This window comes from Dryas octopetala, chromosome 9, assembly GCF_963921425.1.
Source record: "Dryas octopetala chromosome 9, drDryOcto1.1, whole genome shotgun sequence".
Classification (NCBI taxonomy): domain Eukaryota; kingdom Viridiplantae; phylum Streptophyta; class Magnoliopsida; order Rosales; family Rosaceae; genus Dryas; species Dryas octopetala.
In genome coordinates this window covers 12,461,553-12,485,397 of record NC_141374.1, presented here as the reverse complement: position 1 = coordinate 12,485,397, position 23,845 = coordinate 12,461,553, and the positions used below count along the sequence as shown (strand labels likewise).

General features: G+C 36.6%; 3 protein-coding genes across 4 annotated transcripts; 2 read left to right on the top strand and 1 right to left on the bottom strand.

Annotated features, from left to right (window-relative positions):
- Positions 1-1,184: 1,184 nt before the first annotated feature.
- Positions 1,185-9,546, top strand: SPA2 (SPA1-related 2). Of its 2 annotated transcripts, none has more exons than XM_086256784.1 (8): positions 1,185-1,503; positions 2,216-4,057; positions 4,162-4,319; positions 5,343-6,180; positions 6,290-6,436; positions 7,628-7,945; positions 8,111-8,170; positions 8,394-9,546. In XM_086256784.1, exons 2-8 carry the CDS (start codon positions 2,258-2,260, stop codon positions 8,583-8,585), a joined length of 3,513 nt encoding a protein of 1,170 aa, XP_086112910.1. In that variant the 5' UTR covers positions 1,185-1,503; positions 2,216-2,257; the 3' UTR covers positions 8,586-9,546. The 2 variants fall into 2 exon arrangements, with proteins under 2 accessions (XP_086112910.1, XP_086112912.1); XM_086256786.1 differs by having other exon boundaries at positions 1,185-1,508.
- A 322-nt stretch (positions 9,547-9,868) lies between these two features.
- Positions 9,869-12,992, bottom strand: LOC147274208 (uncharacterized). The gene is made up of 4 exons (XM_086257665.1): positions 12,820-12,992; positions 12,600-12,699; positions 10,396-12,440; positions 9,869-10,307 (listed from the first exon to the last, which is right to left on the bottom strand). The coding sequence occupies exons 3-4, from the start codon at positions 12,371-12,373 to the stop codon at positions 10,045-10,047; spliced, it is 2,241 nt and encodes a 746-aa protein (XP_086113791.1). The 5' UTR covers positions 12,374-12,440; positions 12,600-12,699; positions 12,820-12,992; the 3' UTR covers positions 9,869-10,044.
- A 3,899-nt stretch (positions 12,993-16,891) lies between these two features.
- LOC147274207 (Nucleotide-sugar transporter family protein) lies at positions 16,892-21,879 on the top strand. Its single transcript, XM_086257551.1, has 8 exons — positions 16,892-17,217; positions 18,593-18,676; positions 18,865-19,079; positions 19,227-19,305; positions 19,900-20,069; positions 20,644-20,830; positions 21,113-21,190; positions 21,340-21,879. Exons 1-8 carry the CDS (start codon positions 17,167-17,169, stop codon positions 21,493-21,495), a joined length of 1,020 nt encoding a protein of 339 aa, XP_086113677.1. The 5' UTR covers positions 16,892-17,166; the 3' UTR covers positions 21,496-21,879.
- The last annotated feature ends 1,966 nt before the right edge of the window (positions 21,880-23,845 follow it).

The following is a 23,845-nucleotide window of genomic DNA, read 5'->3' as shown; positions in this document are numbered from 1 at the left end:
TACATTACCTAACTACATGACTAACCTATTAAAAGTATGATGATGAAAAAAATTATTGGAATTATGGGTTGGCTATCTTTGTATTGTAATGACGATCTTAATTTAAATTCTGCCATTATAGTATACATAATAAATTAGTTTAATATATATACTTTGTAACATTGTGAAAGAACATATACATTAGTTTTAACATTAAATATCTATCTATTTATCTTATATGTTGAGAAATTTTAAACAATCTTAATAAATTTATATAATGATTATGAAAAAAAACATATCGAAGAAAATCACTACCTTAAAACTGTTATAGTTATAGTCCCCGTTCATTGGGGCTTTGGTAGCTGGCTCGTTGCCATTAGGTCACCAGCACTAGGTAGGCATCAGCCTTCTTACAACTATGTCGAGACATGTGTTGGTACACAATCGTCTGGGCATAGTCATTGCCATGTTAAACTACATTTCTCATTTCCTGGCCAAAAATAAAAAACTACATTTCTCATTCAAACAAAAAGTTCGTATCATGTGTGACACATTGTGTGTGATGTATATTGTATAGTATACGTATATAGCGTATAGTATAATTAAGTATTATATGTGACTAGTAATAATATGGAGTCTTCCAAAAACAAAAGACAATTATTTGATTCTTTTGAAAAAGGTGAATGATTTTGATACCTTTATCGGCCTTTTGGGTAACATCAAGTGAATGATTTTGATATTTTTATAGAATATACTTGTTTATATGTGATATTTTTTTGTGTTGGTCTGAAAAATACACTTGTCCATATACGACTAATAATAGAAGAAATGAATGCAAGTATAGTACAAATATCCTTTTTATTCTTTAAATATTCACAGCCATTCAGATCAATGGAAATCGTGAAACCCAAAAAGATCACTGAAATAAATATTATATTTTTTTTGTGTGAAAAAATTACTGAAATAAATTAATAATATTTTTCACTTTCCTCGCATAATGCTGTGGGCAATGGGCATGTGGCTGTTTGGGTTCGTTGCAGCGCTTCAGATATGGGAAGTTGGGAACGGTCTGTGCCGTTAGTTAAATAAAAAGAAATAATAATAATAATAATTATATAATTATACGTTAAATTAAAAAATAAATAAACCCGCTGGAAATTTACTGGCTGCTCATTTTCCGCGTTTCGTCGGTTCGATTCAGAAATCACCGAAAAAAAAAAAATCCGCTTTTTTCATTTATTCAGTGTGTCCAATAATTAACCAAATTCTGAAGCGAAATTTTGCAAAAGGAAAAAAAATAAAAAGAGTGAGAAGATTATTCAAAAATAGCGAAAGAAAGAGGTTGGGGCAAAGATGTTTGCTTTCCATTTCTGGCAAAAATACCAATTGCTTGGGCTCCATTCACTTTATTCTTCAGGTTGGCTTCTCTAGGGTTTCGCGCTTGACGAATGTTCCAGTTTTGCCCTCCTCCTTCTGAGAATTGAACCCTCCGCCTTTCGAAACTGCTTTTCTGTTCCAATTCAGGTGAGGTATGCATTAATTAATTCGATTGTTTTTTTAATTTTTTTTTTCAGTTTCAGTTTTACTTTCTGATTGGCTGCCGAGAAAATGAAGTAATTGTAATGTTGGCGGTGGTTTTAGTCTGCTGGTGTTCTAAGAAAAACTTATCAGCTGAGAGTTCTTATTTATCACTTATTAGGCTCAGATGAGACTTCAGAGCTTTAAATTTTCCTATTTTATTGCATTTTCTTAACAACCGAACGGTGTACCACTGTGGATAATACATCAATTAAGTATCAAGGGTATTGTAATATTTATTATTTTCTCTGTGATTTAGTCTTTTATCATGTTTCTTATTAAAATTTGAATTATTTTTTTTGATAGATAATGCATTTATTATGTGGTTTGTAATTAACTAGCATATTGCTGATTGCCAATGTGTGTAACTTATGGATTTTAATCTGGTTCACTTTGTTTTATTTAATAATTTTTTTATGGTGTTTATATCTTCCGGAGATTTCTCAAGATTGATGTATTGTTGCTTGAATTTCACTTCAGAACGACGGTAACTTAATTTTATTGAAGTGTCAGCATGAGGCAGTGGTCATAAATCTCTGAACTTTGTGTTGCATGATATATCTTTGGCGTTTTCATCTTGTTAGTCTTATAGTTCTGTTAGTTCTTCATGAGTTTAAGTATTTGAACATGGTTTCTCACTGAACGAATCCCCTGATAGGTTGTTGTGAAGAGTTGGTTGAATGAAATCGGTATAGACAGCATGGAGGATGCAGTGGCTGAGGAAGTGACCCCATCACATCCAGCAGAGGGCGCACAGCTCCAAAGTAAAGAGAATGACTATTCACTGAAACCCGAAAACAGCAACACGTTGGAATGCCAAGAGATGCGTATACCAGGCGAGGGTGATTATTCGATGCGTATACCAGTTGAGGGCGATTATTCCCAGGGTTCACATCAGGAGTTTTTTGGGATGCTAGATGGTAAGAGTGTAGATAGGAGTATCAGCCATGTAAATGAATTAGAACACCCATATAATAGCCTAGGCTTTATGGATGATGGTGGTTTCATGGTGGAAGAGTTAACTGTGAGAAATTACAATAATTCAAAATTAGCTATTCAAGATGCATCAAACAATCAAGGGAGATTGCAGACTAGGCAGAACCAGTGGCAACATCTATATCAGCTAGCAAGCGGATCAGGAAGTGGGAGTTCACGAGTCAATACTGCATTCAGGGATAATGGTCAGGTAATGCCCAGTGGCTTGGAGAATGTGGGGTACACATCTCTCCCTGAGCATTTGGCTCAAAGTGACAATCACTATGAAGTCGTGGAAGAATTGACAAAAACTGAAAATAGAGTGGTTTCAGGAAATACTTATGCAGGTATCCGGACAAAAATCCTATCTAAATCAGGCTTTTCTGAGTTTTTTGTTAAAAATACATTAAAGGGTAAGGGCATCATATTTAAAGGCCCACATCATGATGGCTGTCATGTTGAATCTAGAAACCTGAATAGTACAAAGGTGGCCAGTGGTTCTATGGTAGCTGCTGATCCAACACCGAGTCTGGATGCCAATATTGCTATACCTTCTTACAATGGAGTGAATGCTGAGCCCAGGCTTGGTGGCTGTCATGTTGAATCTAGAAACCTGAATAGTACAAAGGTGGCCAGTGGTTCTATGGTAGCTGCTGATCCGACACAGAGTCTGGATGCCAATATTGGTATGCCTTCTTCCAATGGTGTGAATGCTGAGCCCAGGCTTGGTGGCTGTCATGTTGAATCTAGAAACCTGAATAGTACAAAGGTGGCCAGTGGTTCTATGGTAGCTGCTGATCTGACACCGAGTCTGGATGCCAATATTGGTATGCCTTCTTCCAATCGTGTGAATGCTGAGCCCAGGCTTGGTGGCTCTGATAATGACGAAATCAGTTTGAGAGAATGGCTGAAAATTGGGCATCCTAAAGTGAATAAAGTTGAGTGCCTGTGTGTATTCAGACAGATAGTGGATCTGGTGGATCATTTTCATTCCCAAGGAGTTGCTTTGCATGGCTTGCAGCCTACTTTTTTCAAGTTGTTGCCTTCAAACCAAGTCAAGTATGTTGGCTTACCAGTCCAGAAAGAGATGTTAGAGAGTATTATGGATCAAGATACTTCTCAGTCAGAAAATAGTTCAATTAGGAAAAAGCCAGTAGAGCAGGAGTTTTCCTCTGTTGGTGTATGTTCAAAGAAGCAAAAGACCAGCCAGAATACTAGATTATTTAGGCAATGCCCTCAGTTCCCTTCCACTTCCTCCTTCAAACGGGAAACTGTGAATACTAGCCACATCAACGGCACTGGCTTACGGAATGGAAGTAATGTATTTGGTGAACCTAACCCAGGTACAAAGCTTGGGACACATACCAAGTCCAGAAGTCCTCTTGTGTATAATGCAGCTCAACAGCAGTTGACTTCAATAAGCGAGCAATTGGAAGAGAAGTGGTATATCAGTCCTGAGGAACTCAGTGAAGGGAGCTGCACGGTTTCATCAAATATCTACAGCCTGGGTGTTCTTCTTTTTGAGGTGCAAAGATAATTGAATAATGTTGTTCCTGCACTTGACACATGATATTGCTTTACCAAATTGAATGAAAAATCTAACGGGTTGATTTGGGTTTTTCCTTTCAGTTACTTGCCCATTTTGACTCAAATAGTGCCCTTGCTGCAGCAATGTCCAATCTGCGTCATAGAATTCTTCCTCCAAATTTTCTGTCAGAAAATGCTAAGGAGGCTGGATTTTGTCTTTGGCTACTTCATCCCGAACCATCATCACGCCCCACAACAAGGTATTGCTGAACCCTTGTCATGTTAATTTATAAGATCTTAATTGACATAAGATATGAAGATTTTGAATCCATGACCTGTAAAGGTGTGTATTTCCAGGGAAATAATGCTTTTTTGTTATGTTGAAAGAAAATTACAACCATTCACTCTTAATCAACAAATTACAGCAGTCAAAGAGAAGTTTAGACAAAACTGGAGGAGGATAATTACAATCCCAAAAGAATTGTGACTAAGATCATGCCTGAGATTTGCCAAAATGGTATTTAAATAATGTTGAAAGATGTATTATCAGAAAGAAATGATATTTTGAATATTTATTCCATGAACAAAAATCTATTCGATATCAAGTGACGAAAACATAAGTCATAGTGTTAAGGTTCCTTTTATATGGGTGTTTTATATATAGACACACAAAATGTGATTGAAATGTGCAATTAAAAATAAAATTGAAGACCTTTTGTAGGGTGTGAAATTTGAATCCAAAAATCTTCAGCCCATACTTTGTTCTAGGGTTACTATTATAATTGGTATGACTTTTGAATAGCAGTTGAAATGAACCTATAAGATTCATCGAGTTTTGAGAGGATCTTTCAGGACATAGTCAGTCCAATTGGGAAAGTACTCTATTGTTTAGGAAAATCTGTTGTTTCTCATAGGTTGATAGAAACTTGTGGATTTTGGAAATTGAATTTTATTCCTTTTTTTTTTTATTAAAAAAAAATAATAATAGTAATAATGTCACTGCTGGTTAACGCGCTGTCTGTGAACCTCATGATCCTCCAGGTTTGTTTTGGATGTATAAATGATTAGAGTTTGCTGCTATTATTCACTCTATCTCAATACCAAACTGAAGTGCACTGGGGCTCCTTGGTTGAATATTCAAGTGCTGATCTGTACTTGATGGAATTTTTCAAAGTTTTGTAATTGCTTTGCCTCCCCCCACAAAAAAAGAGGACATTTGGAATTTTTACCTCATTTTGTCCTCCAATATACTGTTCTGAGTTTATGATCATTGGTTATGGCAGGGAAATTCTACAATCTGAAGTAGTTAATGGATTACAGGAGGTGTGTGTAAAAGAATTGTCATCATTTGTGGACCAAGAGGATGAAGAATTGGAATTATTGCTGCATTTTCTCACATCATTGAAAGAACAGAGGCAGAAGGATGCCTCCAAATTGATGGAAACCATTCAGTTCTTAGAATCAGACGTTGAAGAAGTTGAGAGGAGGCACCGTTCAAGAAAACCCCTGATTGATCCTGGCTTGTACGATGAATCCCTCAATGGAAGGAAAAATGATTTCTTTAATAAAGAAGCTTCAAGGTCAGAGGTGCTTTCTCCATTACCCCCTGTTCCTAGTTCATATGAGTCAAGGTTGGTGAGCAATATCGATCAGCTTGAAAGTGCTTACTTCTCTATGAGATCAAGAATTCAACTTCCTGAGACTGATTCTACAATATGCATAGATAAAGATCTATTAAGAAGTCGCAAGAATTCGTATTTGACAACAAAGGATGAAGAAACTAAGACTCCCACTGATCGACTTGGAGCCATCTTTGATGGCTTGTGCAAGTATGCTCGGTACAGTAAGTTTAAAGTACGTGGAGTACTAAGAAGTGGAGATTTCAACAGTTCCTCAAATGTAATTTGCTCTTTGAGTTTTGATCGCGATGAGGACTATTTTGCTGCTGCCGGGGTCTCAAAGAAAATAAAGATTTTTGAGTTTAATGCTCTCTTCAATGATTCTGTTGATATTCATTATCCAGTGGTCGAGATGGCAAACAAATCAAAGATCAGCTGTGTTTGCTGGAACAATTATATCAAAAACTATGTGGCTTCAACTGATTATGATGGTGTAGTCAAGGTGTGAATATCTTATGCTAATAATTTGTCTTACTTGTAGCTATTTCTTGTCCTCATCTTATTGATTTCTTGCATTGCACATGACATACTTTGCTTTAATGGATATCCAGTTATGGGATGTCAGCACTGGTCAAGAGTTTGCGCAATACACTGAGCATGAACGGAGGGCTTGGTCTGTTGACTTTTCTCAAGTACATCCCACAAAATTGGCCAGTGGGAGTGATGATGGTACTGTGAAACTGTGGAGCATTAATGAGGCATGCTCTCTCTCTCTCTCTCTCTCTCTCTATAAATATATATATAGGGATTTTCTCTAGGGCGGACACGTTCGCTTTTTTTTTTTTTTTTTTTTTGCGGATTTTCTTCGCTGAGCGCTCTGTACCATTACCGAGCACTCGGCAGTGACTTTTTTTTTATAACAGCCAAGCACTACTTCCACCACTTGGCGTTGCTTCCTCCGCCTAGTTGAAGGGTACTTCTGTGACGGGTTCACCCCATACCCTCCTAGGGTGTCTGTCCAAAATTCAGGAGTTAAAACCTAACATAAAGCCAACAAACCAGTGCCGAGCTCTAGGGAGAAGAAGAAAAAGATACTGCCGAGCACTTGGCAGTGCTACCGAGAAATCCGTGAAAAAAAAAAGATGCGGGTGTCTGCCCTAGAGAAAGACTATATATATATGTATATATATATATATCTCTCTCTCTCTCTCTCTCTAAGAATAGATTGTTCTCTATTGCCTTTTAGTTTTTCCGTCCTCTGCTTCAAGATGTTGCTATATTATTTTTCTGTTGTATAACCTTGCTCATTTTAAGCATCAAATTTACTATTCCGAGAAACTCTTTTCAAAGTTACCATTCCGAGAAACTCTTTTTAGTTACTGAGGGTTCTTATTGAAATGAAATTTATGTTTGCTATTGATCTAGAAAATGTTGCTGTCTGAACTAGTAATGGAGCATATTTGACTATTTGAGAACTGCTCAAGTAGGGCTTTGAGCACTGTTTTTGACAGGGTCTCTAATGCAGAGCATATGGAAATATTTTATTAGGGTTTTTTTTTTAAAGTAAATTGAGGATTCATATTTCATTTTAATTTTGGAATTTTTGCACTATGTAGGGCTTGCTTAATTTAATTGGGATTCCTTGAACTAGTAGGGTTTGTTTTCCTATTACTATCTGGGTTTCCCTTTTTAGCTTTATTTTGTTATTGGGTTTGGATTGCCTATCATATAAATATGCCTTATTGAAACATAAGGAAGAAGACTTCAATGTTTAATTGATATTATAGTTCCCTCTTGTTCTCTTTCTTCTCTCTTTACCTCTTTATTGGTTCTGCAGTTCTGCTTCAATACCAAAGCCCAATCTTTCTTTACTTTGGCACTTCTTCATGACCACTGCTTAAGATTTTGTGACATTCTTTTGATATAGGTCTTTTTTGTTTTCTTTTCAGAAAAACTGTTTAGGCACCATCAAGAACATTGCAAATGTATGCTGTGTACAGTTCTCTACTCACTCCACTCATTTGCTGGCCTTTGGGTCTGCAGACTTCAGAACCTACTGCTATGATCTTCGTAATGCTAAAATGCCCTGGTGTGTATTGGCTGGCCACGAGAAAGCTGTAAGCTATGTGAAATTTTTGGACTCTGAGACCCTTGTTTCTGCATCCACTGACAACACTTTAAAGCTATGGGATCTTAACAAAAGCAGTCTTAGTGGTCCATCCATCAATGCTTGTAGCTTAACCCTTGCTGGGCATACCAATGAGAAGGTTGGTCCCCCAGCCTATTTTTTATTGTTTCTTTATGTTTGATTTTTTTTTTTGTCTTGATATTGGGATCTAGATAATACTCACTTTTGACTACATTGTTACTATCTGACCAAGTTTTTTTCTTTTTTCTTGGCTGGTTCACACTTTGGATGCTGACTCCCTCAGAACTTTGTGGGTTTATCTGTTTCTGATGGTTATATAGCATGTGGTTCAGAAACAAATGAGGTATTTCATTAATTCTATGCTATGTAGTTCTTTTATTAATAAAATCAAAGAGGGAACAGACCTTTAATTGAATATTAGGAAGTTTATAACAGAAAAAGGTAAAGAGAGAAGTACTGAAGGTGATTGTAGTTTCTACACGGTGCTTGTGTGACATGTATACTTTTATCAAAATATAACCAGTTTCTCTAGCTTTTTGAGTTGATATCTCATATCCTTGTTCCAGGTTTATGCTTACCATAGATCTCTGCCTATGCCAATCACTTCCCACAAGTTTGGCTCCATTGATCCTATTTCTGGGAAAGAGACTGATGATGATAATGGGCAGTTTGTTTCAAGTGTCTGCTGGAGAGGGAAATCAGACATGGTTGTTGCTGCCAATTCAAGTGGGTGCATAAAAGTACTGCAGATTGCTTAAGGGAAAGGTAACCCTCCTGACATCAATCAAGAATTCGCTATCCTTTTGAATCCTTCTTGATGGCTTGTGAGTCCCTGAGTTTTCTTCTGGAGGCATATTCTAAAGTTGAAACTCCAGGAAGTAAGTTTGCTGGAAAGACTAAACATCTTTGGATACTCTGATTCTAGCCATCCATGTGAGATAGAAGGACTGAGAACAACTAAATTACTAGTGGTGCATCATTTCAGCACTAAAATATAGTATCAAAAGGATAGCGAGCTGGCTGCGAAAACATTTTGAATCTTCCAATCAGATAGATTGTGAATACCAGCCCAAGAACTGACAAACTTTAAACAGTATCGTGTTGCAATAGATAAAGGAGACTTGAGGATTGCTTTGTGAAGCTCGGCTTCAAAATTTTAAAATGAGACAATCAAGATCAATGTGAAATCAGGGCAAGCAGGTTACAGTTGAAAATAAAATTCTTGGATGAGCAGTGTCATCAAGTAATTGAAATTGGAGACTGTGCTTACAAGATTGTGCTCCACCCTTGCACAGTTATTCCTCAACAAATTCAGTTCAATCATGCAGGAATGATGTTACATAGGTCATCGGCTTATCACATTATTTGGCAGCAGTTGTGTACTGGCCACATCAATTATTATGACCAGAAATTGTTTACATAATAATTGATACATCAGCTATCATGTAATGTAGTCTGCTAATCTGGTTAAAAAATATGGTCTATGTAACAATATTCATTGTGGAGTCCTTTTATTATTCAGTAAGGACTGCATATGTAACCAAGCTGTTGAGAAAACAAGGATCCATGTTGAGTTGTTTTCAGTGTATAGTGTAAAACATAGGGTTCAGCTATTGTAAATTTTCTGAGATTAGATTTATATGACAATCCTGTTTTTGGGAGATTACACAATGTCTTGTATAGTTGTATCTTATCTGCTATTATATCTCGCAATTTAAATTTATGTGATCTATCAATTAGAGCCAAGCATCTTGAGAAAGGGTATGAATTATTTTTAAGATTTATTTATTTTTGGGTAGGAAAAAGATAGTAAATTTATGATTTTATGTTGCCTTTTTAATATACTGAACTGTAGTTTGAATTGGAAACCATCGGTCTGCAAATTATGCATAATTCAGCAGGACATAGCACTGTTATAATAACTGTACATTACTTCTTGCACATTAAGATTCAATTTTTTTTATTTGTTTTATTAAGAGATCAAAAAATCGATAGTAATACAAGGGCGATCTATGAAAGAAAGATATGTGGACCAATAACAAAGCATAAAAAAAACTCTTCTATTGATCTTGAAATCTATGGAGCTATAACGTAAGAACTTGAAATTTACAGATGAAAAAAAGGACGAAGTGTTTCTATGTTTTAAACGAAAAACTGGCATGGAATTTCTTTTTTTCTTTCTTCACTGTGTGCTAAATTCTATATGAGCAAAAAAGGCTAATGTAACTCTGAATCTGAGACATGACCTGGCGATCTCTGTTGGCTTTTAAAGCTTCGAGTCATAGGGCTCATAGAGCTCAGATGTTGACTGCTTCGGTTTGTCCTCAAACCGCGACTGCATGAATTTAATGGCGACGAAATTTTTGGTGGAGGAATTTTTGGTGATGGAAGTTTTGGTGGAGGAATTTTTGGTGATGGAAGTTTTGGTAACGAAACTCTCGGCGATGAAAGTCTTGGTGTTGTTGGTGTTGTTGATGTCCCTGTGTAAACAGATGAACAAGTTTTTGAGTCAAATGATTGTTAAATTGAGAAGTAGAGAAGTGAATTGAGGTGAAGTTGTTAACTGACCTGAGCCTTTTCTACCCACCCTCATTTCCGGACGTTTCTTTGCAATGAGAGTTCTCTTCAATGGAGCCTCGGTACAAACTGACCTCACATCAAAAACTGACCTGGCATCAGAACAAACAGACCTCGTATCATAAAGTGGTGCCAATGGCTCTTCCATTGCAGAGACACTGTCCATCCTGCAAGGTGAGACTTCTTGCTTGCTCATCGAAGCTGGATCACTTATAGAATCCAAACTCTTAACCCTGGTCAATCCGGGGCAAGTCTTCTCCTTCTCCCTGAGTCTATAAGAGAACATTTGAAATGGGATTTGTGATATTGAGGCTAAATCAGCATACCCCGCCACCACGGAAATGTTCTTCTGGAACCATGCCTCTATGTCACAGTAATCCATAGAAGGGGATTGCAGGATAGGCGGCTGATCATCGACAGGGTTCAAGGCAAGGAATTTCTTAATGTAGCGTAAAATCCTGCAGATGGATGAGAAGCTCAGGCGCTGAGATGGGTCAGCGTGCCAGCATCTCTTGGTTAAACTGACAAGGTATTTTGGTGCAGGGAATGGGAAGAGAGGCCTTCCTCCAGCTCTTATAGTATGACTCATCTTGTCCCCTTGGAGATGTGAATCTTCAAAAGGAACCTTCCCAGTCAAGAGCTCAAAGCAAAGCATCCCAAAGCTGTATACGTCTGCTTTCTCTGTGTATTTCGAACGACAGTTGCCTCCTTGTTGTTCTTGCTCAGCTAGGACTTCTGGGGCACACCAGATCAAAGGGTTGATTTCATTTTGGGGCTGTGAGTTTCTAGAAGTTGGCTTGCTTACGGATGATAAACCAAAACCTGAGATCTTTGCTTGGAAATAACCTTCAGTGCAATTCCTTGCCTTGAGAAAGACATTGGAAGGGTTCAGCTCTCCATGACAGATCTTTCTAGAGTGGAGGTACTCCATGCCTCTTGCAATCTGAAGCATGAGATCAACCACCACTGGGAGTGAGAACAGAACCTGCCTTCTTGCGCCGCAGTTCTCCTTCATGTAGCAGCGGAGATCCTTGCTCATCAACTCCATGACAAGAAAGCATTCCTTCTTATCCTCATCATAAAACCCACAAAGGTATTGCAGTACATTGGGGTGGGAAAGTGAAAGCAGAGTCAAAATCTCAGCATTCAATGGTTCAATTTCCCCAAGAAAGTGTCTTAAGGCAAAGTTGTGCCCCAACCAGTGGATTTCCTTGTACTGCCTTCCCCCTCCTAACCGCCTCCGAACTAGGTAATCCTTAGATCCCAATAAGATTGAGCTTGGGAAGAGTTTCCCACTGAAAGGTTCTGACCCATTTAATTTCTTGAGCAGCAAGTCACCAAGCCTCTGCTCATTCTTTGTCAAACCAAGGGGTGCTGCTATCTTTTTCTCCTTGAGTGCTTCAATAAGCCTCGACCTATCTTCCCTCCAAGCACTCTCCAACCTGTTGCAGATTGCCTTTGGCACCAGATACTGCTTCCCAAATCTCCACTGGAAAAGTTTGGGGTCATTCCACTCCTTGTCATACTTCCTTGAGAGCACAATCCTCTTCTTTTGCATGTCATCCTGATTGAGCCCCGCGATCTCTCCAGCATTCTCGATTGCCTCGATGACAGCCGGGATGTAGCAGAACAAGTTGTGAAGATAGAATTCGACGCAGTCCTTGTTCTGATGGAAGATGATTGCTTTGCCCCACCAGTCCTTGGAATCCATGCACTGCCTGATGTAGATCTCCCCTTCTTTAAAAACTCTGTGGAGCTCCCTCAGAGGCTGCTCAAGAGGTTTCCATTTCGTCTTTCTCTCTTCCAGCTTTAGGTTCTGGCTGATCTCCTCTCCAATTGTGTCAAGGGCCAGACTGAACACATTAAGCAACAACCGGCACTGGCATTGATTGATCTGAATATCTTCTTCCATCACCATTAGAGCCTTCATGCTTCCCAAAACCTCTCCAATGTGCCGGAATTGTTCCATTCCGGCCCAGAAAGGTAAGGAAAGTTTTCTCAATACAACAAACAAGTCCCAATCAAATGCTAAAATGCTGTGCCAAAAAAAAAAAAACAACAAATATTCAATTATCAAGACCCAAAAAGATGCAAAACTTTAATATACTAAGGGATTTTGATTAGAAATGAAACAACAAAAAGGGTGTTGAGCAAATTAATCTCTCTATATATATATATATATATATTATATGTACCTGCTGTGAAGATTCAATTTTTCTTGGGTGCAGGATCAGAGAGAGCTAGCAACCAACCAACAAAACACCAATTCCTTTTGAGTTCTTCCGTACCAATAATCTGATCATCATCATCATCATCATCAAGAAAAGTGGGTGCCCAAAAGAAAAAGAAATAAAGGGAAACACAAAAATATTAAAACCAAAAAAAACCAGATGATGAACAACAACAACAACTGACCGGTTCTAGAATCAAAAAGACCCTCTCCAGAAAACCCAAGTCTTTCTTTCTATGTTTGATTCTTTTATTTTCCTGAAGGAAATGAAGAAGAAGCTGAATTCTGATTGATGTTTTCTATCTGAACCGCCTGAGTAGCTGTTGCTCAATACAAACGAACAACAACAAACGAAACTGAATTTCCGAGGTCGCAGTTTGTCACGTTGTGTAACGAATATAAGAAGAAACAGTTTTTTTTTTTTCTTAAATTAATAAACAAAAAAAATAAAACTTCGGCTTTTGGAAGCCAAAGTGACGTGCGGCGGTTGAAACACGTCCATTTTTGTTGGGATCTATTTGTATTGGTTCCCGCGAATTTCGTTATTTCCCGCTGTCTGTCCCCAAAACGGTGCCGTTTTGGGCTTTTTAGCGGGAGAGTGAAAGTGCAACGTCGTCGTATGATGAAGTGATACGAGCAGATACCAATACACGTATGACGTATGAGTGGCCCACACGGTTGTACACTACAGGCTACAGCCGGCTTGAAGCAAATCCAGCTTGAAGCAAATCCAGTCAAAATGAGTTGGGATTAGGTATTTCCATGTGAATAAAATTAAGCAATCCTCTTTAAGTCTCACATGTTGAATGAAATACAGAGTCTAAATTAGTAAAGTCCATACAATAATGCCTATTTTTATGGGTCGGAAGTGAATACAATAATACTAAACTTCTCTGAATTTATCTACCAGATAATATGTCTATATACATAAAGATTCATCCCTAAAATTCTTAAGGCCTCGAGGTGAATCATAAAAATGAAAATAGACTCTTCATGTACATTAATTAGACTTAATATAGTATATACGTATGTAAGAAATTTATAATATTTAGGGGCTTTCATTATTTTGGGTCCAAAGTAGTTGTGTCCACCTACTCTCAAGGCCACCCCTTATATACATAATACATGTGAATATGTTTCAATTTCTAGCAAAAAAGAAGAATGTATGTTTCGGTTTGAAATATATTGGATTTAAACTTAAATTAAATGTATATAGTTTGCTTTTTAAAAACTTATTGCACTCCTTGTATGTGAATGTATTAAGTGGGAAGTTAGTTATGAAGTGATGAGCTTTAGCTTATGCATTTACGACTATAGATCGAGTAGTTCGTTGAAGCACAGATCCATTTTGATATATCAAAACTGTACCTTTATTTTTGACGGAAGAGCTACATATTTATTCAATTGAATTTGTTTCATACTAATAGAACTATAAAAATGAGGTGAGCCAACCTCGACCCTTCATTTAAACAAAAACATTGTCACAAGACATAGCAAATCTAACATCACCCCATGTGCCACAAGCTTACATTGTTGTGCAATGGCATGGTTTGGTGCTTGCTTAAGTTTCTTTTTGTTTGGTTTTCTTAAGTGAATACACTATCACATTGTTTAATGACATGGTCTCATAGTCTCACCAAAGTTTGTCATTAAAAACTGTTAATCAAATTGTCTCTCGCACACTTATCTTTGGTATTGTTAATTGTGGGATATTGTACTTCACTAATGAATACCTGCATTCATAGGACCACAAGGTCTTGATTAATTTGTTAGAAACAATATACATGTTTCACATTGGAAGGGGTTATGTCGATATATAAATGTGGTTGGTGGCTACTCATCTCCACATGAATTCCATTGAATATAAGTCCATTGAAATTTGAATGTGGAAATTCCAATCATTATCAAGACATTAAAGATTGATTATTAGGATAAACTTATCACTATTATGCATTTCTTTTGGTTATTTCTTCATTCAATAATTCAAACCAATGAGTTTGACGGCAATATAAATATATTAAGGTATGACGTCCACAATGTTAGTGCCAATAAAATAAGGTGGAAAGTTGGAAACTATGAAATATATATACCTCTTTCCTATTTGTTCTTTTACTTTTTGTGTTGTAATTACGTCCCTCGTGCTTACAATCGGGCAACGCAGATTTTTGCTGATAATGCATTTCTGTCTCCCAATATGCACCTTTGGGTAGAAGATAACTCATTCTAGCTATTTGATGTACTTTTGGATATTCAATATCATTAAATAAAATCCTATCTCCCACTATGAACAGCCAAATAAATTTTTAATTTTAAAGTTAATTATGCAGATGCCTTTTTAAAATTTGGTGTAGTTACGAGATTAACTAATAAGAATAAATAGAAATTAACTAACATAAATTCATCTCGATTAATAGCCAGATAATCAATTGACACAATTTATAACACGTGTATAATTATTAAGAGTAAGATTTTAGATATTAGGGAGTCATACACATGTTATAAGTTATGTGAATTTATTGCACCACATTAGCATGCGATGTAGTGTTTGTCACTCATAATAGTTTTTTATAGCGACCATTGCAAGGGTAACCCTGAGGGTGAGGGTATGCGGATCCGAAATATTGAGTACCCCCAAATTCTATATATTCTTTATATAATTATATTGTATGTTAAACCTGAATAATGCATATGAATCCCTTATAAACTGAAGGTCTGCCATGCCCCATTGTTGCTTTCAGGGTTGCTCGCAAAGGTAAATGATTGAAAACAACTTTCTTCCTTCCTTTTAATTTTCTATGCATACTTTGAACATTCAGACCTCAAACAATTTATTTGCAAACAGTCACCCTCACTAGGATTATAGACAGCCAAAAATGATTTGAAAATGCAAATTCCTCCAAATATTAACTATGTTTCGAAAGAGATCCATGGAGTTGAATTCAATTTATTTTAGGAGGGCTATTCAGACCACCCAAAACTACTAAGTTGATCACCCTCACAAATTTTTGATCATTTTGCCCCTGCATTAAAAAAAAAAAAAAACCCATTTCTCCAATTTTGGCCGGCCACCCCTCCCCGCAGCCGGCGCAACCCCACCCCCTCCCCATCGCCAGCGCGACCCCACCCCTCCCCTTCACCGATCGACCCCACCCCTCCCCATCGCCAGCGCGACCCACCCACCCCGATCTCCCCTCTCTCTGCCTTCTTCCCTCTCTCTCCCCTCTCTCTGCCTCCCTCCCTCATCGGACCACTATGGGTGGCCGGCGCAATCCCACCCCTCCCATCGCCGGTCGACCCTACGGTGGGGAGGGTGGGGTTGCGGCGGGGAGAGGTGGCCGGCCAAAATTGGAGAAATGGTTTTTCTTTAATACAGGGGCAAAATTGGCAAAATTTTGTGAGGGTGGTCAACTTAGTAGTTTTGGGTGGTCTGAATAGCCCTCATTTTTATTTTGTGCTCGATTAGGGATGATCCTCAAAAGCCTTGTAGTTGACTGTTGATGTAGAAGCCCAAGCCTGATTGGACCCAGGCCTGTTAGGTTACTTTTCCTTGTTTAACCCCAACAGGAGAGGAAAAAAGCCCAATCATAGTACATAAAAACGTCTGGCCCAAATCCGTTAAACTTTTTTATCCATTAAATGAACTTTTTTTTTAATATACAATTAAAAATTTAAATAGTAATGATCCACATCAATTACACACTTTCTAACGGGAAATAAATCAATTTAATCTACATTATAAATATGTATTAATTTACATTATCAATTTTATTTTTTAATATTATTATTTAACTACGTGTATTAATTTTTTGTAGTTATTAACATTTTCACAAATAATATGCATAAAAATATGTACATGAATTTTATTTATTTTTTATGCAAGTGTGGTTGTAGCTCATAATATACAAATGAGCGTCCGAACGTTAGCCTTTAGCACGTCTTGTTTATATAAGCCTGTTTTTATTCATCTTTACAAAATTTGAATTTATTTAATTCATTTGTTAAAAGTGTTCCTGATAAAATAAAAATTTTGATTAGTAAAATAATAATAAATGTGATATATGATTGGTCATATAGTCGTGGTGTTTGAATGCTTAACACAAACACTTAAAAGTACACTGTTAAGTGCTAACTGCTAACACAGTAGTGGAAACTAGAAAATTAGAAATAAGGAAAACAATAAGAAAAAGATGTTTTTCTGACTCAAAAACAAAATTTCCAAAAGAAAAAAAAAAAAAAAAGAAGAGAAAATAAGAAAAAGATGTCTCATTAGCTTTGAGACTTTCAGTCCCTGGACTCCCTCCTTCCTCCATTCCCCAAAATCTGATGTACTTTTCGCAAGCAAAACATAATTAAACATTCTGATCAAACCAAGCACAAACCATAAAATTAAACATTTGCACTGAGACTCAGAGAGAGGGAAAGAGAGAGAGAGCCAGCTACAAGCACAAGGCAAAGTTCACCCACAAATTGAAATAATAGTAATGCCCGAAGACGTTTTATGCGCGCAACCGCTGGTCACTTAGAAGAAGACGATGCAGTGGTACTTTGTTGCCGCGCTACTCACCGTCCTTACCAGTTCTCAGGTCAGTAAACCTTCGGAATCTGCAATTTCATTGTCGTTTTAATTACTATCTTTTTGCGTTTCATTGTTTTCTAGATCTCTCTTTGCTCTTAAACTCTGAATCTGAGCTCTTCAGTGTTTGGATTTTGGACCCATTTCCAGAATTTGGAAAACATTTTGTTTATTTGAGCCCAAATCAATTCAGTCAAGGTTTTGCTTGATTTCCCAGAAAATCCTGTTCATTTTTAGTTATTGTTTTGTTTTTATTTGACATTTGCCTATCTGTTTATGTAAATAATAAATATGCGCTGCTATGGCTTACCCAAAAAAAGAAATGTGTGTTTATGAGTGGCAGTGTGACAATGAACACAATTAGTTCTAACTGAAAATGATAGGAAAAGGTTTTGAATTGTTATTAGTCTGTACCTTTGCTTGCCTATGCTGACTGAAAGAGCTGATCATTGAACTATACCATCAAAATGTGGCAAGTATTTGAGCTGTGAAAAGTACAAGTATACACTCCACATTTTTCGAGCTTTTAAAATATTGAAATAATTTGAAAGGAAATATTGTGTTCTTCTAAAATTCCAAGTATCTGATAATTTTAGAGTGAAAATGTAATACTTGAAACTTGCACCATACATGAATTGTTTCTTGAGATTTTATGGATGGATGCACTTGCGTGCAATTTTTTAAGAATTCATGGGTAAGGGAACCAAATGGACCCTAAAAATTTGTAATTTTTATGTTGTATGAATCTCTGTAAAGTGTTTGTGATGGAACTGCTGTTTTTGGATCAATTTGTGGTGTCTGACCTGGCAGACTTCTATCCAACACACTGGGGCAACAAACTAGAATTTATCTGAAAGAGAGAGAAATGTCCTGTTATACAAAATTATTAACTTGTTTCTTCTCAAAAGTGGTTGAATTAGTTATAACTCGAGGCAATGCCCATTTTCAGTATGGAGCTTTTAGCAGCAGTCAAGTTTGTTTGATATTTTAGTATGGATTTCTGAGTGTTGCTAGAAGAGAAAGTTTCCGCAGCTTTTGATGCAGCACACTGATATCAAATTTTGCACTTCCCATGATGAGTGGAAATTTAAATATTAAACATAGTTATTTCTGAACTTTTGGTTCATTGCCTTTTGGCATTTTCACAATTACTGTTGTCTACATAAACTTTTAAGACATATTTCCCTATACATCATTTGTTCCTCAACTGTTCTTCATGGGTCTTTGAAATGTCTGGAGTGGGAGAACTTTGGGTGTAAGCTTTGCTTTTTTTTGCTGTATTGACGTCGGTTGATGGTATTGGTTTATAAATTCAGTTTAAAAGAATTATGTATTTTCCAGTCTCCTCGCAATGAATATTCATTCCTCCGCTTCCTTCATTTCAGGGAATCTTGACAACTCTTTCTCAGAGTGATGGCAAATATAAGTATGACTATGCAACTGTTCCGTTTCTTGCTGAAGTATTTAAGGTACTTCACTTTACTTATCTTCATTAACAAGATCATTTAGCATGTAAGTTAACATTATTTTTCCTCTTTAAACCATCAAATTAGAGATAGTTTTTCGCTATATAATGACTCTTTTTCTTCTCCTCAAATATTCGATGCATTTTTAATTGTACTGATATTTCACCGTTTTTTTTTTTCCTTAAATACAGCTAGCAGTTTCCAGTTTACTTCTTTGGAGAGAGTGTCGCATATCACCTTCTGTACGAATGACTACAGATTGGAAGAGTGTGCGCTTATATCCTATTCCTTCAATCATATATCTAATTCATAACAATGTTCAGTTTGCCACTCTTGTTTACGTGGATACTTCCACATATCAGATAATGGGTAATCTGAAGATTGTTACTACTGGCATATTGTTCAGGTGCCTGCTTTATTTGTTTTCCTGGTTGCACAAAATCTGAATCATGAATGGTTTCATTTTGTTTTTATTTTCTATTTGGAAGTTTAGTTTGTTCAATTATATCTTCATTTCTAGTTGATTGATTGATCTATTTATGTGATGCTTTAGACTATTCCTGAGAAAAAAGCTGACTAATCTGCAATGGATGGCAATTGTCTTATTAGCTGTAGGAACAACCACAAGCCAGGTGATGATAAAATCTTTTCTATTTGGTTATTGAAGTTGGTTTTTTTCTCTCGTCTATTTGTTTAGAATTTAGAAATGTTTTGTCTGCAGTGCTGTTATTAAGTAGAACTCCTGCCTAGTATTTAAATGGTGCACACTATATAGAATTTTAACCTGTCGTTTGATGGATCCTATTTAAAAGATATTGTTATGATATCTGTCATCATCTTACCAATTGTATTCTTCTTAAAATCCAGTAATATAAGAGGTTCAGCTCAAAAAAAAAAAAAAAAAGAATAAAGAATAAAGCACAATAGAGTTTTCTCTAATCTCCTAAGAATAAGATGAAAGTAGTTGAGGCCTTATTGGTGATTTCCATTCCCAGAAAGCTGCATGCTTATCTTCTATGCATATCATAAGTAATTCCAAATGTGTTCTGTAATGGCCTTGACCTGCGTGACCTGGTATAGATGCCTGTGAAAGACCTTTTCAGTTTGTGTTTTCTATTGGCTGATGAAAAAGCTCTGATTCCGGGAATTTCTTCAGTGATGCAATTTTAACATTCACTAGTTATTAATAAAACTTGTGTATTTATTGAGTTGCTTTTATCTTGTAGGTTAAAGGTTGTGGAGAAGCATCATGTGACTCTTTGTTCTCAGCACCAATCCAAGGATATATGCTGGGCATCCTATCTGCTTGTATGTCAGCATTAGCAGGTGTTTACACAGAGTTTCTGATGAAGAAGAACAATGATAGCTTGTACTGGCAGAATGTACAATTGTATACGTAGGTATCTTTTCTCCACACCATGCCTTGCTTTCCATGACTAACATCAGTAACGCTATTTACTAATTTTGCATTATGGCTGGTTAGTGGTTACTGTCTCAAATCTCATCAAGGCATTTTCCGTTTGTGATTATGACTTTGTTATACATTAAAACAACTGCTAGTAATGTAGTTCTCTTAGTAATTCTATTTGCACATACTTATCTTACCACATTAGCTGACCACCTTATGTTGCAACTGACGTGGTGATGCTATGTAATTAATGACATGAGTAGATATGCAAATAATTAAAACTTAAAATCCATGTCAACTCATCTTATTAATTGACATGGCATGACCACATCAGCTGCTACATAAGATGGTCATCTAAGTGTGTACAAATAGCATTACTTTTTAGGACAGCTATATTGAAAATGTAGGATCATTTTTGTATCCTATATTGTGATAGTTCAGTAGATAAAATTTTCCTTGTTATTAGATATGAGCATGAATTTTATTGAATGCACTAGCGCATGATTAACTATCCGCTTTCTCAGAATACCTGCTATATTGGTGTAATGTCAATCCTTTTCAGGTTTGGTGTGATTTTCAACATGGCACGACTTCTCTTTGATGACTTTAGGGGTGGATTTGAGAATGGACCTTGGTGGCAACGCCTTTTCAATGGATATAGTATTACAACTTGGATGGTGGTGTTAAATCTTGGATCCACTGGCTTGCTGGTTTCGTGGTTGATGAAGTATGCTGACAATATTGTGAAGGTAATTGTTTGAACCTTTGGACTAACATCTGTGGTTTCCTCATCATACATGTAATATTTTAAACGGATGCAACATGGATCATATTAGATAAGTGATCTGTATGGTAAGATGAAATATATGGTTTAGCACCAATCTAGTAATTCCCTTTTTTCCCTTTATGAAACATAAAACTCTATTGCTGTCTGTTCTTTCTTTGCTTTAAATTCCAGTACAATAGACTGGAGGCCTGACTTTGTTTTTGGGCCTTCCAACTTCCTCTCTTCATTTATTTGCTTCTTCCAGGTGTATTCCACTTCAATGGCAATGCTGCTGACCATGGTTTTATCTGTATACCTTTTCACTTTCAAGCCCACATTGCAGGTATGTCTCTATAGGGATAATGAAACCAATGATAGAGTTGGCACGCACTTATGAAAAGTAGTTCTCTCTGGAGCCAGCAAATTTATATATTATATTTCAGACCCAAAAAAGTTTATTAAATTATTAATAACCATGCTGTCTTGTTGCAGCTTTTCTTGGGTATTATTATCTGTATGATGTCACTACACATGTATTTTGCCCCTCCGAGCATGCTTGTAGATTTACCACTGCCTGTAAAAGCAATCCCTGAGAGTCTGAAAGAAGTTTCTGTTGAACGAAGATCAGATTCAAGAACGGATCCCTGATGCTTCTCCTGTTCAAGGAAACCAATGCTTTTGGAAGTTGCATCTAATTGCAGAAACTGGAACATAATACAGTTGGTTGATTTGATAGTTTGCATTGAGAAGCATCTATAGCTTGAACCAGAGAATCCTTTATGTGTCTGGATTCTTCTTTGAACCAGTGATGCCTGTCAGAGTGGACAATTAAGCCTAGCTGGGAATTGGGATTTACTCTCTTGAATTGGGAGAGAGACTGATTCAATCATTTACTTGAACACCTTGACTGGTTTGATTGGAGGCTTAAATTATTTTTGTATGTGCTGGACATACCTGTTCAGAGTGCACTTGAATCTTCTTGAAACTTTATCAGGAAAATCTTTTTATTAAAGACTGAAATTTACCACCTTATATATATGTTCTTTATTTACTTACTTTGGCCTGAGTATATTAACTTTTGTTTAAACTTTGAATGCAGTAAAATGTTTAGCTCCTTACATGTAGCAGATATGTCTCCTCACAAACCAATCACAATTTGATTCACTTATATGTCAAATTGTGATTGACTAGTGAGAATGAATGGTTCTTTTATATGTAAGGAGTCAAACATTGTTGGTTAATGTGCATATATGTGATGCATGTAAATGCATATACTTGTACATGTGTTTGTTTTCTGTATTCACTATACAGCCCAAGCTGCTCAGGTTCAAAAGAGACCGAGGAAGATCAAATTGCTATGGTCTTGAAGAGCCTGAACATATACTGGTGTTTGTAGAATTACTTAACCCTCGTGAAACCCAATTTAAAAAGTGTTTGGAGCATAAAAAGCAATCTTGTCATAGAAGTTTTCTTGGCAGCTAAGCAACCCAACGTATTCAACCACATCATTACACCGTTCGGCCCAAAATGTAAATATTTAAGGTCTATGTTTTGCCAACAGGCCCAACACTACTAAGATTGAACATTGGACTTTGGCTACAACCCTACAACATTAGGCTAAAGACTTTTGCCACAACATGGAGCTAATAGTAAATAAACCTAACACTCGCATCCTCTTAGTGGCAATGATTGCCAAATCAATAATACTAAAGTTGTGGATACTCTTCCTTCCTTTGGTCTCCTTTGTACCAATAATAATGCTAGAGTTTGTCAAAACTTTTCTAAATTTTAGATACGGTATATTATATGACCAGTAGTGCTAGATATACCACATTTTTATACCACAATTTTATGCCACCTTATGTGGCAACTTACATGACATTCATACATTGGATACTAAAAAATAAAAATAAAAACCTAAAAATAAAAAGAAAAACTCTGTCCAATAAAGTAATGGCACATAAGATGGTATAAAAATGTGGTATAAAAAATGTAGTAAGTATAGCATTATTCTTATATGACAGCGTATTATTTGTTCGAAATAAATGAACTTAAAAATGAGCTCAGATATAAATAAATAACACATTATCACATCAGTTGGTATATAAAAATTTGGGTATGCACGCATGAAAAATACAAGAACCAAGTTGGGGACATTATTTCTCAACTATGCATTGAATAACTGAAAGATCTAGAAAATGGGTGGTTGATGATTCAATTAGGGAACTCAATTATAGAATCCTAATCTATATATCTTTGTGCATTTATTTTAGGATAGACTGGATGGAAATGTTTCACTGTAAGTGTGTAACTTGAGGCACTGAATTATAATTCTCAACCCTTGGCTTGCCCACAGAAATCTGGTAGCCACCATCCTATTCAAAATGCTTCGCTTTCAAGATATTAAATGTTCTCTTAAACTCTTTAATTCTTGTCTTCTAGCACACTCGAATACTCTTCCCTCTCTCTCTTGCTCTTTAGGATGGTCTATAAAAGGCCAACTTTGCAACACTCAAAAGCAGCAACTTTGCATGAGTACTAGTTGCTTAATAGATTTGAGGAAATAAATCAATCAGTGAGAGAAAGTGAGAAGAATATGAGTACTGGAACTGGGTGTCCCAACCATGCTTTTGCTATGCCAAGGCTAGGAGGAGCAAATCATCATGAGAAAGCCAGCAAGAGCAACATGTGTAGTTTCCAGATGCCTCTGCACTACCCAAGGTACCAGAAGAGTGACTATGAGACTATGCCAGAGTGGAAATTGGACTGCCTCTTGAAACAGTATGGCCTGCCAGTCATTGGGGATGTCAACCAAAAGAGGAAGTTTGCCATGGGCGCTTTCCTTTGGCCTTCCCAGTATGAATGAGATCATGAGACCCAGTAGCAGGAAAAAAAAAAAAAAAACTTCCCTATCACAGGTGTATACATGGGTCTATCTTTCTCATCATGCCATCAGATATGTGATGAGTGAGAGACACAATAGGTGTATACACCCATT

Bases quoted from the DNA above. Each gene is read 5' to 3' on its own strand.
- LOC147274207 (XM_086257551.1), top strand. From the start codon at position 17,167: ATGCAGTGGTACTTTGTTGCCGCGCTACTCACCGTCCTTACCAGTTCT. The intron at 18,677-18,864 runs GTACTTCACTTT...CCTTAAATACAG, and splicing joins TTCTTGCTGAAGTATTTAAG to CTAGCAGTTTCCAGTTTACT. The intron at 21,191-21,339 runs GTATGTCTCTAT...GTCTTGTTGCAG, and splicing joins CTTTCAAGCCCACATTGCAG to CTTTTCTTGGGTATTATTAT.
- SPA2 (XM_086256784.1), top strand. From the start codon at position 2,258: ATGGAGGATGCAGTGGCTGAGGAAGTGACCCCATCACATCCAGCAGAG. The intron at 7,946-8,110 runs GTTGGTCCCCCA...TGACTCCCTCAG, and splicing joins CTGGGCATACCAATGAGAAG to AACTTTGTGGGTTTATCTGT. The intron at 8,171-8,393 runs GTATTTCATTAA...TCCTTGTTCCAG, and splicing joins GTGGTTCAGAAACAAATGAG to GTTTATGCTTACCATAGATC.
- LOC147274208 (XM_086257665.1), bottom strand. From the start codon at position 12,373: ATGGAACAATTCCGGCACATTGGAGAGGTTTTGGGAAGCATGAAGGCT. The intron at 10,308-10,395 runs GTCAGTTAACAA...CTGTTTACACAG, and splicing joins GGTGGGTAGAAAAGGCTCAG to GGACATCAACAACACCAACA.